The 13872-nt window shown below is 43.4% G+C and overlaps 1 protein-coding gene across 1 annotated transcript in view; it reads left to right on the top strand.

Moving 5' to 3' along the window:
* DSG4 (desmoglein 4) overlaps positions 1-13872 on the top strand; it is a 109979-nt gene that overhangs the window by 63528 nt on the left and 32579 nt on the right. Inside the window, exons 7-9 of the mRNA XM_085605710.1 lie at positions 5568-5702; positions 6901-7086; positions 13416-13687. Of these exons, the coding sequence (XP_085461836.1) occupies positions 5568-5702; positions 6901-7086; positions 13416-13687 (593 nt within the window). The remainder of the gene's footprint in view (positions 1-5567; positions 5703-6900; positions 7087-13415; positions 13688-13872) is intronic.

Raw genomic sequence — 13872 nt, 5'->3', positions numbered from 1 at the left:
TTTGTTTGGAAAGACTTTGAAAATGTTGGTTATTTCACAAAATGATTTGTTTACTCTCAGTATCGTATCCCTTTTCACTTCCCCTTAAGCCCTTGCTGTGCACCCTGCTTCGCTTATAATGTATTTTAACATTATGTGCCAGCGTTATTTTTGGGAAATCTGAAGCCCCCCCTCAATCTTATTGACCAAGCTACACCCCTGGTTGGTAGTTGACCTTTGTGTATTCCTCTCAGACAGCTTCACAACAGAGGGACTGGGTGTTGGCAGGATAGGCCATCCTCAGTAGATAGGAGGGGCGGAGCTGATACCTACCACACTTGCACTTCAAATGCCCTGTCTCAGCACAGTCACAAAGAACTTACCACTAGTCTCTTGTCACCCCAGACCCCTTGGAACCAGTGCAGGGAAAGTTAGAAAATTCCAGAACCAGATGCAGGGAATGTCTAGAGGTTTCTCCTACAAAGTGGATACTACAGAAGAAGGACTACCCTGTTGCCAGAGGACTGCCCTCCTTCCTGATGCGTGTCCTGCTGCCTGAGAAGGAAGACTGGACCTGCTCCCTTCATCCCAGGCTACCTGAATGAATTCAAGGGTCATTCGACTGACCTACTGTTCACAGCTACAGGGGCGCAACAATCTCCAGAGGCCTGCCTACTGACCTGCTGCACTGGACTTGCCTAAGCACTGTCGGCTTCTGCCAGAGTGCGTTCCTGATCCCCACGCGGTACCTTGCCAGGTCCTGGGCCCAAGGCTAGCATCAGAGAGAGCTCCTCCTTGCCTAACTGAAGGATCCACCAAATATAGCGTGAAATGACATGAAGCCTCACAAAGCATCGTCATACAGCTGCAATTATCATCAAAACCAACGACAAGCGGCGCATAGCCCTGCAAAGCTTCACTGCATAGCTGCAAGCCTCATTGGAATGGACGCTGAGCGATGTAAACCCTTGCTGCACAGCTGCCAGCTTCATCAAAAGTGATGCTGATCGACGCAGGGCCCTCCAAAGCCTTGCCACACAGGTCATTGGAACCGAAGCAAAGCAACCCAAAGTCCCACAAAGCATTGTCACACATCTTCATCTGCACCAATGCTGGACATCACAAAACCTCGCAGAGCAACACAGTGCAGACCACGCAACAAGGGCAGAAGGTACACGACTCAGCGGACCAAGCTTGATCCTGTGTTAGGCCTGTGCTCCATCAAGGTAGGCCTGAACTTGTGCAACTTGTGACTTTGTCCCGGTCCAGGTGGCCATTTGCACCTTTTTTTGCTACTTTTTATCCATATCTCTAAAATTACATATCTCCAGTTGTACTGGTTGGGTTTTTATATTTTGGTGTCATTTTATTTATTTAAAATTACTCTATGTTTCTAAATTGGTGGGGATTTTTCTTGTGTTGTATTTTCATGTTATTACTGACGATGTGCAGCATAAATGCTTTACACATTTCTTGTAAATCAAGTCTGACTACTTTGTGCCAAGCAACCAAAGGGTTAAGCACAAGTTAATTTAGTGATTGTTTGTGGTTCACCCTGACAGGTATTGTGGCTGTTGCTTGAGTAGGGTTTCACCCCCCCTCAACCTACAACCCAATTTCTCACAGTTGGTTTACAATAAGGATTGGTAACTACCCCACTACTGTCTTCCTTAACTGATCAGAACCATACATGGGACCTCACCTAAACCAACCAACCCCTTAAGGGTCTCTGGCATGTCTGTAGGATTCTGCATACTGAGCTGTCCAGATGAGATTGTCTGGGGGTGGGTTAGTGGGACCTCTAGATATTTTCCCCATTTTGCCAGCCCACAGATCATTCACCCAGGTAGATAGGACAATGGAAATCTATTCAGGGGGGCAACATCCTTTGGCTTGCATCAAGAGAGATCAAATAGCATTACCCCATGATAAATCCAGGTTTTCTTGTGGATGAAGGGAGGGAGGGGGGTTCCTATTCCTTTGCATTAATGGCTCAAGGATTCTATTAATCAATACTCTAAGGCTGACGGCTAACCATTTCCTAGTCCTCTAATCTTGGCTTACCCCGCCCATGTGAGGCTCACCAAAGACATGGAGCTCAGGAATCCTCTTAAGTGCTGATCTTAGTGTTGCACGTCACATCAATAAAGTGCCACAGAATGTAAACTTGAAACTGTAACCCCTATGAAAAAACGTTCTCATCCTCCACACTGAACACTGTCAACCACATGAAAGTACTCGGCATTGCATGTCTAAATTATTGTGATATCATCTCATTCATTCATTCATTTAAGGTTTTGTAGAGCGCGTAGTAACCCTAGAGCATCCCAGCGCTAGAACCTGAACTCAAGGGGGGTCGGCGGTGGAGGGGGTTAAGGGTCAGGGAAGAGAAGAGTCTTCAGTGCCTTCCTAAACTGAAGGAGATTGTGTTCAGTTCTCAGTCTCCGGGGGAGGTTGTTCCAGTGTTTGGCCGTGTGGACCGAGAAGCGGCGGCCTCCGGACCTGGCTTTATTAACTCTGGGGACTGTGATGAGGTTCTCTCCGCTGTAACGGAGGGCCCTTTTCGTTTTGTAGGGGATGATGAATTCCTTGAGGAGGGGAGGGCCGTTGTTATAAAGAGTTTTGTGGGCCAGACAGAGGGCCTTGAAAGCAACCCTTTCTCTGACTGGGAGCCAATGGAGAAGCTTGAGGGCTGGCTTTGCCGATGATCTGGCGGGGGTGTCAGTGAGTAGGCGGGCCGCGGCGTTTTGAATTTTCTGCAGGGTGTTGAGAGTGGCTTCAGGAGCTCCCAGATAGATTGCGTTGCAGTAGTCAAGCCTTGCCAGGATAAGGCCCTGAATCAAAAGTTTCTTGGCGGTCGCGGGGAGCAGGGGGAAGATCTTTCTACAGGCCCTGAGAAGTCCGAAGCAGATTCCTGCCGTCTTTTTTGCCTGTGTTCTAAAGCTCAGGTCGTTTTCGAGCCATACGCCCAGGCTCTTGACCTCTTCCTTGGGTGCAGGGGGGTCACCCAAGCAGTCAGGCCAGAGGTGAGGCGGCAGGGAGGGCCCTTTGTGTCCGAGCAGCAGGATCTCGGTCTTGGAACCGTTTAATTTTAATGCTGAGGAGTTCATCCAGCTGTGGATTTCAGTGAGACAGCTGTGGAGGTCAGAGGGAGATTGGTGCGGGTGTGAGAGGGTTACCACCAGCTGGGTATCGTCGGCGTAATTGATGATCGATACGCCGAACGGAATGACCAGTTTCTCCAGCGGGGACATATACACGTTGAATAACGTCAGGCTAAGAGATGAGCCCTGCGGTACTCCACAGCGGAGAGGGATTGCGGGTGAGTGGCTGCCGTTCTCCCAGACTTGAAAGGAGCGGTCATCAAGGAAAGATTTTAGCCACTTCAGGGCCGTGCCCCTTACTCCGATTTCTCCCAGTCGTTGGATTAGGGTATGATGGTTCACAGTGTCGAAGGCCGCACTGAGGTCCAGGAGGATCACTGCCACTGATCCTCCTGTATCCAGAATGCTTCTGGCCTTCTCCACAGCCGCCAGGAAAAATCATCACAAAATAATCCCAAAGACTTCTGAACCTAGCAGCCACAATGTGCCCCAACTAGAAAAAGAAGGATATCTTCAAATTCACCTTAAATAGTCTTCATATACGTATAGTCTATGCCAGGTTTCATTCATGGTTTTGCGTGCTATCCCCACAGCATACAAAGGCAAACATCCACATAACTGCAAAAGTTTGCTTGCATTGTGCATCTATTAAAGAACTCTGTTCAATGGACACCCATTAGATTAGTCAATGTTCGTTCACAAGGATGAAACATGGAGGAAGATCTGTTTATATGCAAAAGCCTAGACTGTGAAGTGCCTTTAACCTGAGATCAGAATACAACTACTTCATAAGCAAGTATTTTCAGAAATGATTCATAGTGCCTTTCTTACTGGATCAAGCCTCCTAGTCAACTATATTCTACTCTGTTAAGTGCTCAGAAGCAACTGAAAAGAGAAACACAGCACTGTATCAAATAATATATAAATAAAGTGCAAAAAATGCAGCCAAGAGCAAACAGTTTCAGACATTGTAGGCACGCCTAATGCATCATTTAGGTGTTCAAATGTGTTATAAAAAGTTAAAATGGATATTAAACGTTTTCTTAGAACATATTGTGGCCTGCATTTAGACATTGATGTTTAATGAAACCTAGTGCCTCTTCTTTCCTGCGTTTTGTTTGTCATGTGTTTTTGACATGTGGAAACCTGGGTGGCCTTCACAAGAAATTGCTACCTTGTACCTAATTTCTTACCTTCCTCCTTTCCTTCCTCCATTTCTTACTTTCCTCCAACAGCCTTTCTGATTTTCTACCCTGTTTTCTACTCAGTGATGCAGAAGTGCATGCCTTCTTGTTCATGACTGAATTCCTTCCTCCACTCACAGGATACAATGCTCTATTTCCATTCATGGACTCACCGAGACCAATTTCTTTTTAAGTTCCCTGCCTGTCCAACTCTTCCTTCATCAACCCATTGCCTAGGCTAAAGACGCATTGACTCTCAGTGATATGTGTATCTTCAATCAAGTGACCAGCAAGACACCATTATTAAGATAGCGACTGCAGCTTGGTTTATGCACAGCATGTTGGGCATGCCCGCATGAATGCATTTTAGCAAGATCTTTTCATTTGATAGTGTATCATTATTAAGATTTATATACTCAGAACTACCTTGTTTGAGTCCTCTTGTATGCTGCAGTCACCTTTAAAGCTACTATTGCATTGGGAAGTAGTAAGTGAAACTTTTTATTGATTACTCCACAGTACCTAAACCGTAAAAGAATTTCTGACAAAGCCATGATCTTTGCTCAAGAAAAAAAATATATATATATATTTTGAATTGTGATTTGAAGTAATCCATTAAATTGACTAGATAGATGAAACAATCATAAATATTTATATTCTATTCGCAACAGGGAACATTCCTTGGATACCTATAAATGTTCTTTTTGAATGGAGATAATACATGAATGATTGTTTCTACATATTTGGGCATAGGCAGCATTTCCACTCGGACACAGATAGTTTTGTCCAGACTCCAAAGTATTCTGATAGAGGAAATTGGCTCATATGGAATAAGAAATTATTTTGTTTGTCCTCCACTGTAAGATCAGTGTGAATCAATTCTTTGTTAAAATAATGCGTAGTTAGTGTATGTTACTAGAGGTCATGAATGTCTTATGTCAAATGTCGTGCTTGTAGCAGAAATGGCTCTCGATTTTCCATGTTAAATTTTTGATTTTGACCCAGAAGTGTCTCTATTAATGATAAAAGGGTACTCAAAAGCATCACCAAATGCAGTTCACGGAATGAGAAAGAAAAAAGAACAAATAATGGCAACATTTTTAATAATGTATCTTGCACTGCGTTATGGATCAAGGCTCCAACCCAGTACCTAAATGTTAAGACATAGCAGTTACAAACAGCACAATTAGGAATATACAGTCATTTGTCACAAGACTCAAGAGATTTTTATGTCTGTATTTGAGAGGAAGTAGAATTAAAAAGCATAACAATGTCCATTCTTTAAAAAAAAAAAAATTAGCAATACAGCAGCTACAGTCTTTCGGTGGGAGGATCTGACCTGAACGGCGCAGCAGGGGGACTGTCCAGCCAGTGCTCAGCAGACATCACTATCCTTGACGTCAATGACAATTTTCCAACACTTGATCAATCATCGGTAAGCAAGATTTCATTATTTACAAATTGGCAATGCAAGCAATGATACTCTCTCTTATAAATTGCATATTCACTAAACTATTTTTCTGAGTTGGTGTGGTGGTACATATCAGAATAGATCCTGCAAACGCTCTAGATGCTTGCACGTGCCCTTTTTCAGATTGTGGTTAACCAAGAATAAGTCTTAGAACTAGGTAATTTGAACAAATTAACAAGACCTGCAAACATGCAAGTTAAGACAAGATCACAGCAACTCACTCTTTTAGGTCTGGAAAATCCATAGTTAGACCTTATATGTTCGATGATCACATAGTGGGCTTTGGGTCAGACCCCACAAACCATTGGCAAGCTTACTTCAGCCTCTACCAGCCACCGGGTTGAGACATTGACCATCACATCTTCGGTCAGCCTATTGAAGTATGTTAGTCTCACCAAAATACTGTTGGGTGTTTCGATAAGTCCTTCCTCCTCCAGTACTTGCATTGGACTGCTTGAAGGACTTTTTTACTTTTTACAACTACACTGAGATATCACTTTTTTAAAATGTCACACGTTAACAATCTATTTGTTTTTTAACTGCAGCAGCTATTTTTCAGTTGCTTTTGTCGGCAATCAAGTGTGAGCCTGAACTTTAGCCAGCTGCTACAGTAGCATGCAACGTTTTACATCATGACAGCCTGACCGCAAGATGGCTGAGAACTTGCTAGGTCAGCAACAAAAGGTGCCATCTTGCAAGGCTTGGGTAATGCATCCTGGAATCAGGCGGTCCTATTTCCACATACCCCACGGCTCCTTTGACTCCTGCTGACGGGCCGCTGTTTCTGCTCAATTTTTCCTCAGGTATGATGAAATGAGCCAAGGCAGCTCTTCGGTACGAACAGCAGCTCCATTTTATGCTGCCATAAGCCCACTGCTGCTCTTCAGCAAGCCCGGCAGCATGACGAAAAGGAGGCACCACTGCTGTTCAGCATGTTCACCGGCACCAGTCCGCTGATAAAAAGCATGGGCAAAGCCAATGGCATGGCTTGTAGTTTAAAACCAAAGTCACACAAATCATTGTTGACACTGCTTGTTTTACATCTTCTTACTCTACCAATGTGCATATAGTTTTGTTATACAGTTTATGCTTCTGGATGTAGTGTTGTTTGGAGTGAAGGAGCAGTAAGATAAATAACGTCACATTACCACTTTTCTTCCAGTATTCGGTTAGTATTTCAGAAAATACAATGAGCGATGGATTGCTCTGGATGCAAGTTTTTGATGCTGATCAAGAACAGACCGCAAACTGGTGGGGAAAATTCGAGATTGTTTCTGGCAACGATGGAGGATGGTTTGTTATCGATACCGACCGCTCAAGCAACATGGGAGTCTTAAGGGTCGTAAAGGTATGCTCATGTTAACTGTCACACAATAGTGAACTAAGAAGGAAATACATTTGTAACATATTCATAATAATCATGGTGACAAATTTGCAAATCCCAAAAGCTCCCTTAAAATATGTCCCAAGTTGTGCTGTACAGCGATAAGATGTGTCAAAGATTCTTGACATTTCAACTAAACGTGGGTGTGTGTATGTTTGCTAGATAGTTGAGTTTTGAAACAAATATAGCTAATTCACAAGAGTAAATCAACATGTCAAATACTGTTGCAAGCTACAATAGACACCATGGGCTGGCACACATGTCACACTCTACTTTCATCTGTCTCTACTATTCAACTCACATTCTTAAGACAAAAAATGTCATGGTATGCGGCCATGTTATAGAACTGAGGGGACACTCTCTCATAGCTCTCGGCTCCCTCATAACATCATGGTCTCTCATGCTAGTGCTATGGCAATTCTCCCATATAATTGTTTGGTTACCTAGACCTCGCTACCTCTTTCCTATGTGCCTACCAAATTCTACAGTCCCATAAGTAAACAGAGTCACGAACAAAAGAAGAAAACTTGCAGATCAAATATTTCCTGTCAAATAGGGTCTCCCTTGCTCTGCATGTGGTACCAGACTGTTTTTCATGGGCCTCATCCTGATGGTCACACACAGAACACTACTTTGTGTCAAATTGGTGCTCCGTGGGGAAGCTTTCTGGTCATGCTAACATTACTTGAACCCTGACTGTCGCATGAGAGGGTGTCTAAACCAAAGACATGAACGAGGAAGTAACAGCAAGTAAATGGGAGGCAGGAGCAAAACAAAACAAAATTGCTCTATGTGAGTGACATAGGATCCAGGCCATAAGAAGAGACTAAAAAAATTGGAAATGTCAAGAAAATGCAGGGAACGAATAAGGGAGCCTGGCCATCTCTAGATCATCAGTCATGCTAAAATAAAAACCAGCTGAGTCAAGCTGTATAATTTTGAATCTATATCAACACTTAGAAGATATTTACAGATAATATTATTATAGAGAATCCCCCAGAATGTTTTGTCCACACTTTATCTCATAATCACTTTAATTATAAAACTATCTTAATTATAATTATTTCATAAGCCATCTCTAACCCCTGCCCTAACTCTCAACGTAACCTTAAGTCTAACCCTAAACTTCCCTTAACCGTCCCTGTCATAATTGACCTTAAATGTAAACCTCACGGTAACCATAAAGCTACCTCTTACTCTCACACTAACTTTAACTTACAACTATTCCAAACCCTTGCCCTAAGCCTATCTCTAACCCAAGCCATTGGTATCCTAGCGAAAGGAGTGCATGAACCTCAATGCTAAAATTACTCAATTTTGTGATAATTACTTAATTGCGGGGTATTCGCTATATTTTTCCCTTTTTTGGATTCCATATCCTTTTCATTTTTTTCATCTGAAAAGCAGTTTTAGGTCCTGCCTTTATGGACAGGTCACCCACAGGCCGAAAACAAGAATGGCCAAGGTCTCAAGAGTAGACTGTTTTTGGCAGTATTTTTTTATTTTATTTTTCAAGACCAATAACATGCAGGTTAAAAAAGAGAGAGGAGGCAGCGTCTGTGATTAGTGTGCAATAGAACTCCAAAAACGTTTGTTAAGCATAGAACCATTCATACTCAAAAGGGGCGATGAACACCCATAGTTCAAATTGGAAGTCCTAAGCAGTCACTAACAGAAAATGCACCTTGCACCAATACACTTCCTACAGTGCCTATAGCCAATATGGCCACATTCCCCCAGTAATAATAGGGAAACACCCAGTAACTTGTAAATCAGAAATGATTTAGCCTGCCACACAGAAAAAGGGTCACTCACTTGGGTGTGACACCTCATCCCAGAATTCACAAAGTTGCATCACCTCCTCAAGGTTACACCTCAATAAGCATCATCTGGTGTAGGGGTACATTCAAGGGGGGTAGTTCCTTTATTCTGTGTTGCATGGGGTGCAGCGTCCAAATCCAAAAGTTTTTTTCTACCTGCTAGAGGGGTCAGTGAGGGTGTGCAGCGGGCATGCCCACCAGAGAAGATCAGACAACCAAGAGTGAGTTCCATCCCAACACAAGACATGAGACATTCCCAGAGGACGCCTGGGGGTGGGCTTAAGGATACCCCGAATACATTTGTGAGTGACTACCACCTCCTCCAGTACTGCTGTTGGGGAATGGGGGAGACAGTGAGAGGGATGATAGTTTACAGTGTCCTTATCTGCAGCTTACCACCTATGGACCATCAGCCATCCTCTCCATCAGAACCCTAATAGGCGAGGAAAGGGCCGCAGACAAAGGGGAAGACATCTAGCCATGCCCTTGCACCAGCGGTCCTAAATAAAATGATGGCAACTGCCATGGATTACTCTACTCATCTGAGGCTATGTTACTGGCTATTCAACCCTGTAATGTCTACCCTGACATGTGGGATGAGTGTGTCAATGGGAAGAATGGCACATTGTTGACATTCTTGAGTTTAACCCAGATCACATCTCAATATTGTCTCAGCATGGGAGAGGCCCACAACACTTGTAGTAAATCACAATCCCCCTAAGTGCACTTCTAGTATTCAGAGTTCCTCCGCTTGTTCTCTCAATGCAATCACTGTGGTGTCCATTACTAATTAGTGTGGTGTCCTTTAGAATTTAAGGTTGGGCTACTTGAGTATTCTGTTGTGATTTCAGAGCAAGCCAGCACAGTATTATTTCCTCATCCCAGTCTGGCAAAGCAATATGGATGTGCATAGAAAGGATTTTGAAAATAGTTCATCAACAAGCGCTCCATACCTTCCAATCACACGATGTGTATGGTACTTTCTACCGGGCAAGTCCACTAGAACAGGTAGCAGGCTAATGTGGCTGCCTAGGCAGTTTTTCAACTGTCTTTTGGAGTCATTTAGACCATAGTCCAACTTCAAGACCGCAAGGGATTTGGGTATCCCATCAAGGTATAGCTGATCCAGGGAGAATACCCCCATGTTGAACCCTTCCTGCCTATATATTGGGGAAACGCCAATCAGTAGGCCTGCATTGTGCCACACAGGGGTTCATCCATGAAACAGTGGGTAAAAGCTGGTGTATTCTAAATTGTCTGTGCACTGTCCTGCAATCCAGGAGAATTGTAGGGACAATCAACTTGCCAAGAAAAGGCAGAACTGTTTTGCGGATATACAATGGTAGCATTGTTGCCAGGCAGTGGAGTATAGCTTTTTCAACAGTCATCCATGTTGGGACTTCCCCTGCTTGTGGTAAAAAGCAGTCCAATTCCGACAGGAGGAGTGCCAGAACAATAAGAGTCCATATGGGGGACTCACTGTGCCCCCGAAGCAGCGTACATCCACAGCTTAGAGATCTTATGTTTTGTCCCACTCCATATGAATTAGCCTAATTCCTGTGAATTTACATTGGCAACATACCGAATATGTTATCAAACTCAGGAGCAACATTAATCTTTATCACCTGCACCATCCCCAATCGTGACAGGAATAGGTTGGTTCATTTCAGAAAGTCACCCTTTACCAGCATTGGGGTAATTGAGGTTCTTAAGGATCCATTTCAAATCAAAGCTATGGAGGCTGCCTGTTGTGGTGGTACTGGAAATAGATAGGTCTTCACACTTATCCCAGTCAATTCTGTTCCCTAAAACTCAGAAAATAAATTACTCAAGGACATTACTGCAGGGACTGAGATTTCAGGCATGGAAAGAGTCAACAGAATGTCATTGTTGTACAGAATTGCCTGCCATTGAGAGTCAATATTCCATGCACCCAAAGCCTCTGCAGTTCACCGTAGCCAGGGGATCGCCATAGAGCCAGCAGATATTGCAAATAAAATAAAATCTGTTCTGAGATATAGCCTCCCTTGGTCTGGAAGGGGTTACCTCACTCCACCATGGTGAAGGGCTTTTCAGCATCAAACAAGAAGGTCAGGTCCTTCGCTGGATCGTCTTCCATCATCCACAGAGGTTAGGAAAGCATCCAATGGTGATTCCTGAATAATAGTCTGGGTACAACCCCACCTGCAAGTTATGACCCAGTGATGGTATGATCTTACCTAGCCTAGATGCTAATATTCTCAGCAGGATTTTAATTTTGACGTTAATCAGGGAGGTGAGCTCATAACTAGCAAAGTCCAATGGGCCTGTCACTTGTTTAGGGATAAGGGTTATGGGAGACTGGCCTGTTAGATACAGAATACAGTGAACAGATGGCTTCTGCCTTATTGAAAATGGTGCAAAGCAAGGGAGGCAAGAGTGTTTGACCTACTTTATAAAATTTACTAAGGAAGCCGTACTCGTCTTGGGACTTTCATGTTGGTAGGTCAGGGTGAGCTTTCTCTTTATCCTCCTGTTAGCTCTCTTTCAAGCATGGCTGTCCCCACAAGCAACAAAGAAGGGCAATCTGAGTGTACTCATAAACATAGTCTCATTGGTCTATGTGTTGTCTCATTGTGAGCTGTAGAGCCTGACATTGTATAAGACAAAAGTTTCAATAATTTCGAGTGGGTGAATGAGAAGGTGGGATGCCTTGTCTTTTATTGTGGTAGTAGCCATCAGCGAGTCTCTCTGACGAAGCTGGGCTTCCAACAGTACCGACTTAATTGCCATGCTCATAGTGCCTCGGCTTAAATTTCACCATTGCCATTTTTCTGTCCCAGTAAAGTAAGGTGTCAGGACATGCTTAGTGGACAGCAGTACCCACTTTATGCAGGTGAGAGGTCACTGTTCTGAGATCCTGTTAGGCCCCTGACAGTCATCTACAGTGCTACCTGCTTGGCTCTAGACTGATGTTTGGCTATGGCGGAGTCTCTAATTGAAAGACTCCTCTATGTGGCTTTCCCTGCCGCCCATAAGGTCTGTAACACAGAGACTGAGCATTTATTCTCATGGACATACAGCCGAATATAGGACACATTTCATTTGTTGCAGGGCTGCTTGTGTGCTAGTTTTCTTATTTGTGATCTTCCCTGGAAAGTGTGCCAGTCCTCCTAGTTCTAAGTCAAGATGTACCAATCAGTTGTCAGTGGCAATGCTTTCCAACAAGCAGCAGTCCAAAATGTCTGCTAACAGACTAAGAAATATTCACTTAGTGAGACTGTCTTGTGTGTGTTGGGTGCAGCAGGCGCCAGATGTCAAGCATCTTATGATTTGTCTTATGAGGTGCAAAGTTCTCTATCAGGATTGTTAGCCTGCATGTCTTCAAGCAGCAGTGAGAGTCAGAGTGTTCCCCTGTGAATAATCAGTGTGGCTACCAACAAGAACTCTGCATGCCCAATCTCTGATCAAGTTCTGGTATTACACCGCTTGTAAATGGGTCTCTTTCAGCATGGCGATGTCTGTATGTTTGGGCATTAAATTGTGGTGCATTTACTTTTACTTCATATAATTGGACATGCTCTTAACATTGAAGGTGATTACGTACGGTGATTCAGTTGGGTGGACATCTGTTCCCATAGATGTGGTATTTTGTGGATCAACTATGTCTGGGTTCAAGTGTCTCAAGAAGCAGACATTTCCAGATCAATGCAAAACAGTGCCTGCAGATGTGTCTACATTCAAAAGATACTGCTCATGGAAGGGGACATATATTTGCTGCCCCAACAAAGAGGAAGGGTTCAGTTGAGAGGGGGCCTTTTATCAGTAGTTGAAATTATTTACCCAGCTAGTGGGTGTGTGTGTGACTCCTAGGAGCGTACAGTGGTCCTGAAAGGGGGACGGGGCCAGTGAGAAACCCCAGCAGGCGAGTTGGTGAGTCCCCTTGAGGTGGGCTATGGAAGGCAGAGGTGCAGATTATGCCCTCTAAGCAGATTCGATCTAAGGGAGACTCTCGACCATGCAGCACTAGAATGGAACGGCCCTCTTGGGTTCATATTAGCTCTGCCTTAATCAAAAGTATAATTTATATAAAAGCATTCTACAAACTCGACATTTGATATCTAACTGAAATTGTCGCACAATATCATTTAATTGGAAAAAATCAAATGTAGGTAAATATGTAACAATCTTAAAATAATGTTGCAAACCTGTGTACTATGAAAATAAAGAGTTTAAGGAAGACTGACAACAATTTAAAGGTATTCTCATGATGTGCAGCAAATAGCAACCACTTTCACAGAGAAACTTTACTTATTGCAACCCTTAAATGCCATGCGCCTTTTGTGTTCAACATCCATCTCCACATTAGAAACATAATTGACAAGAGGAGAGAGCTGCAGATTGAGCTATGTGTTATTTTTTTTTCTTTCTACCCCAGTCTGCTGGCAACTGAACCACTAATGTGTTTACTTTTTTTTGTTTTTTTCACTTTAGCCACTTGACTACGAAATGATGCAAAGTGTCAATCTCGGATTTGTTCTTGTTAACGAAGCAGCATTCCACAGTTCTGTTGCATCTCAGTACCAGGCAATGGTGACCCCCATAAAGGTTACAGTAAACAATGTGAAAGAGGGGTTTCAGTTTCAGCCATCCACAGGGTTCTTCACCATTCCAGCGGGGTTATCTGGACAAGCTTTATATAACTATGTCATTGGAAGAATGCAGGTGACGGACCGGGACACTGGAAACGCTGCAACAAATGTCATGTAAGATTACTGTTCATTTTGCCATGATTTTGTGATTATTTTAACTCCAGTTCTTTTTGTAATGTATTCTTCATGCATGTTGCATGTGAAACCTATCAGGGGAGAAGTCAGAAAAAACGTAGCTTTTAGGCTTGGTATAACAAAAAAGAAATTGCTGATATTCTTGTTCTCATTGAGGTATAAAC

Source organism: Triturus cristatus, chromosome 5_1 (assembly GCF_964204655.1).
Source record: "Triturus cristatus chromosome 5_1, aTriCri1.1, whole genome shotgun sequence".
In the NCBI taxonomy this organism is placed as follows: Eukaryota; Metazoa; Chordata; class Amphibia; order Caudata; family Salamandridae; genus Triturus; species Triturus cristatus.
This window is presented reverse-complemented; position numbering and strand designations above follow the sequence as displayed.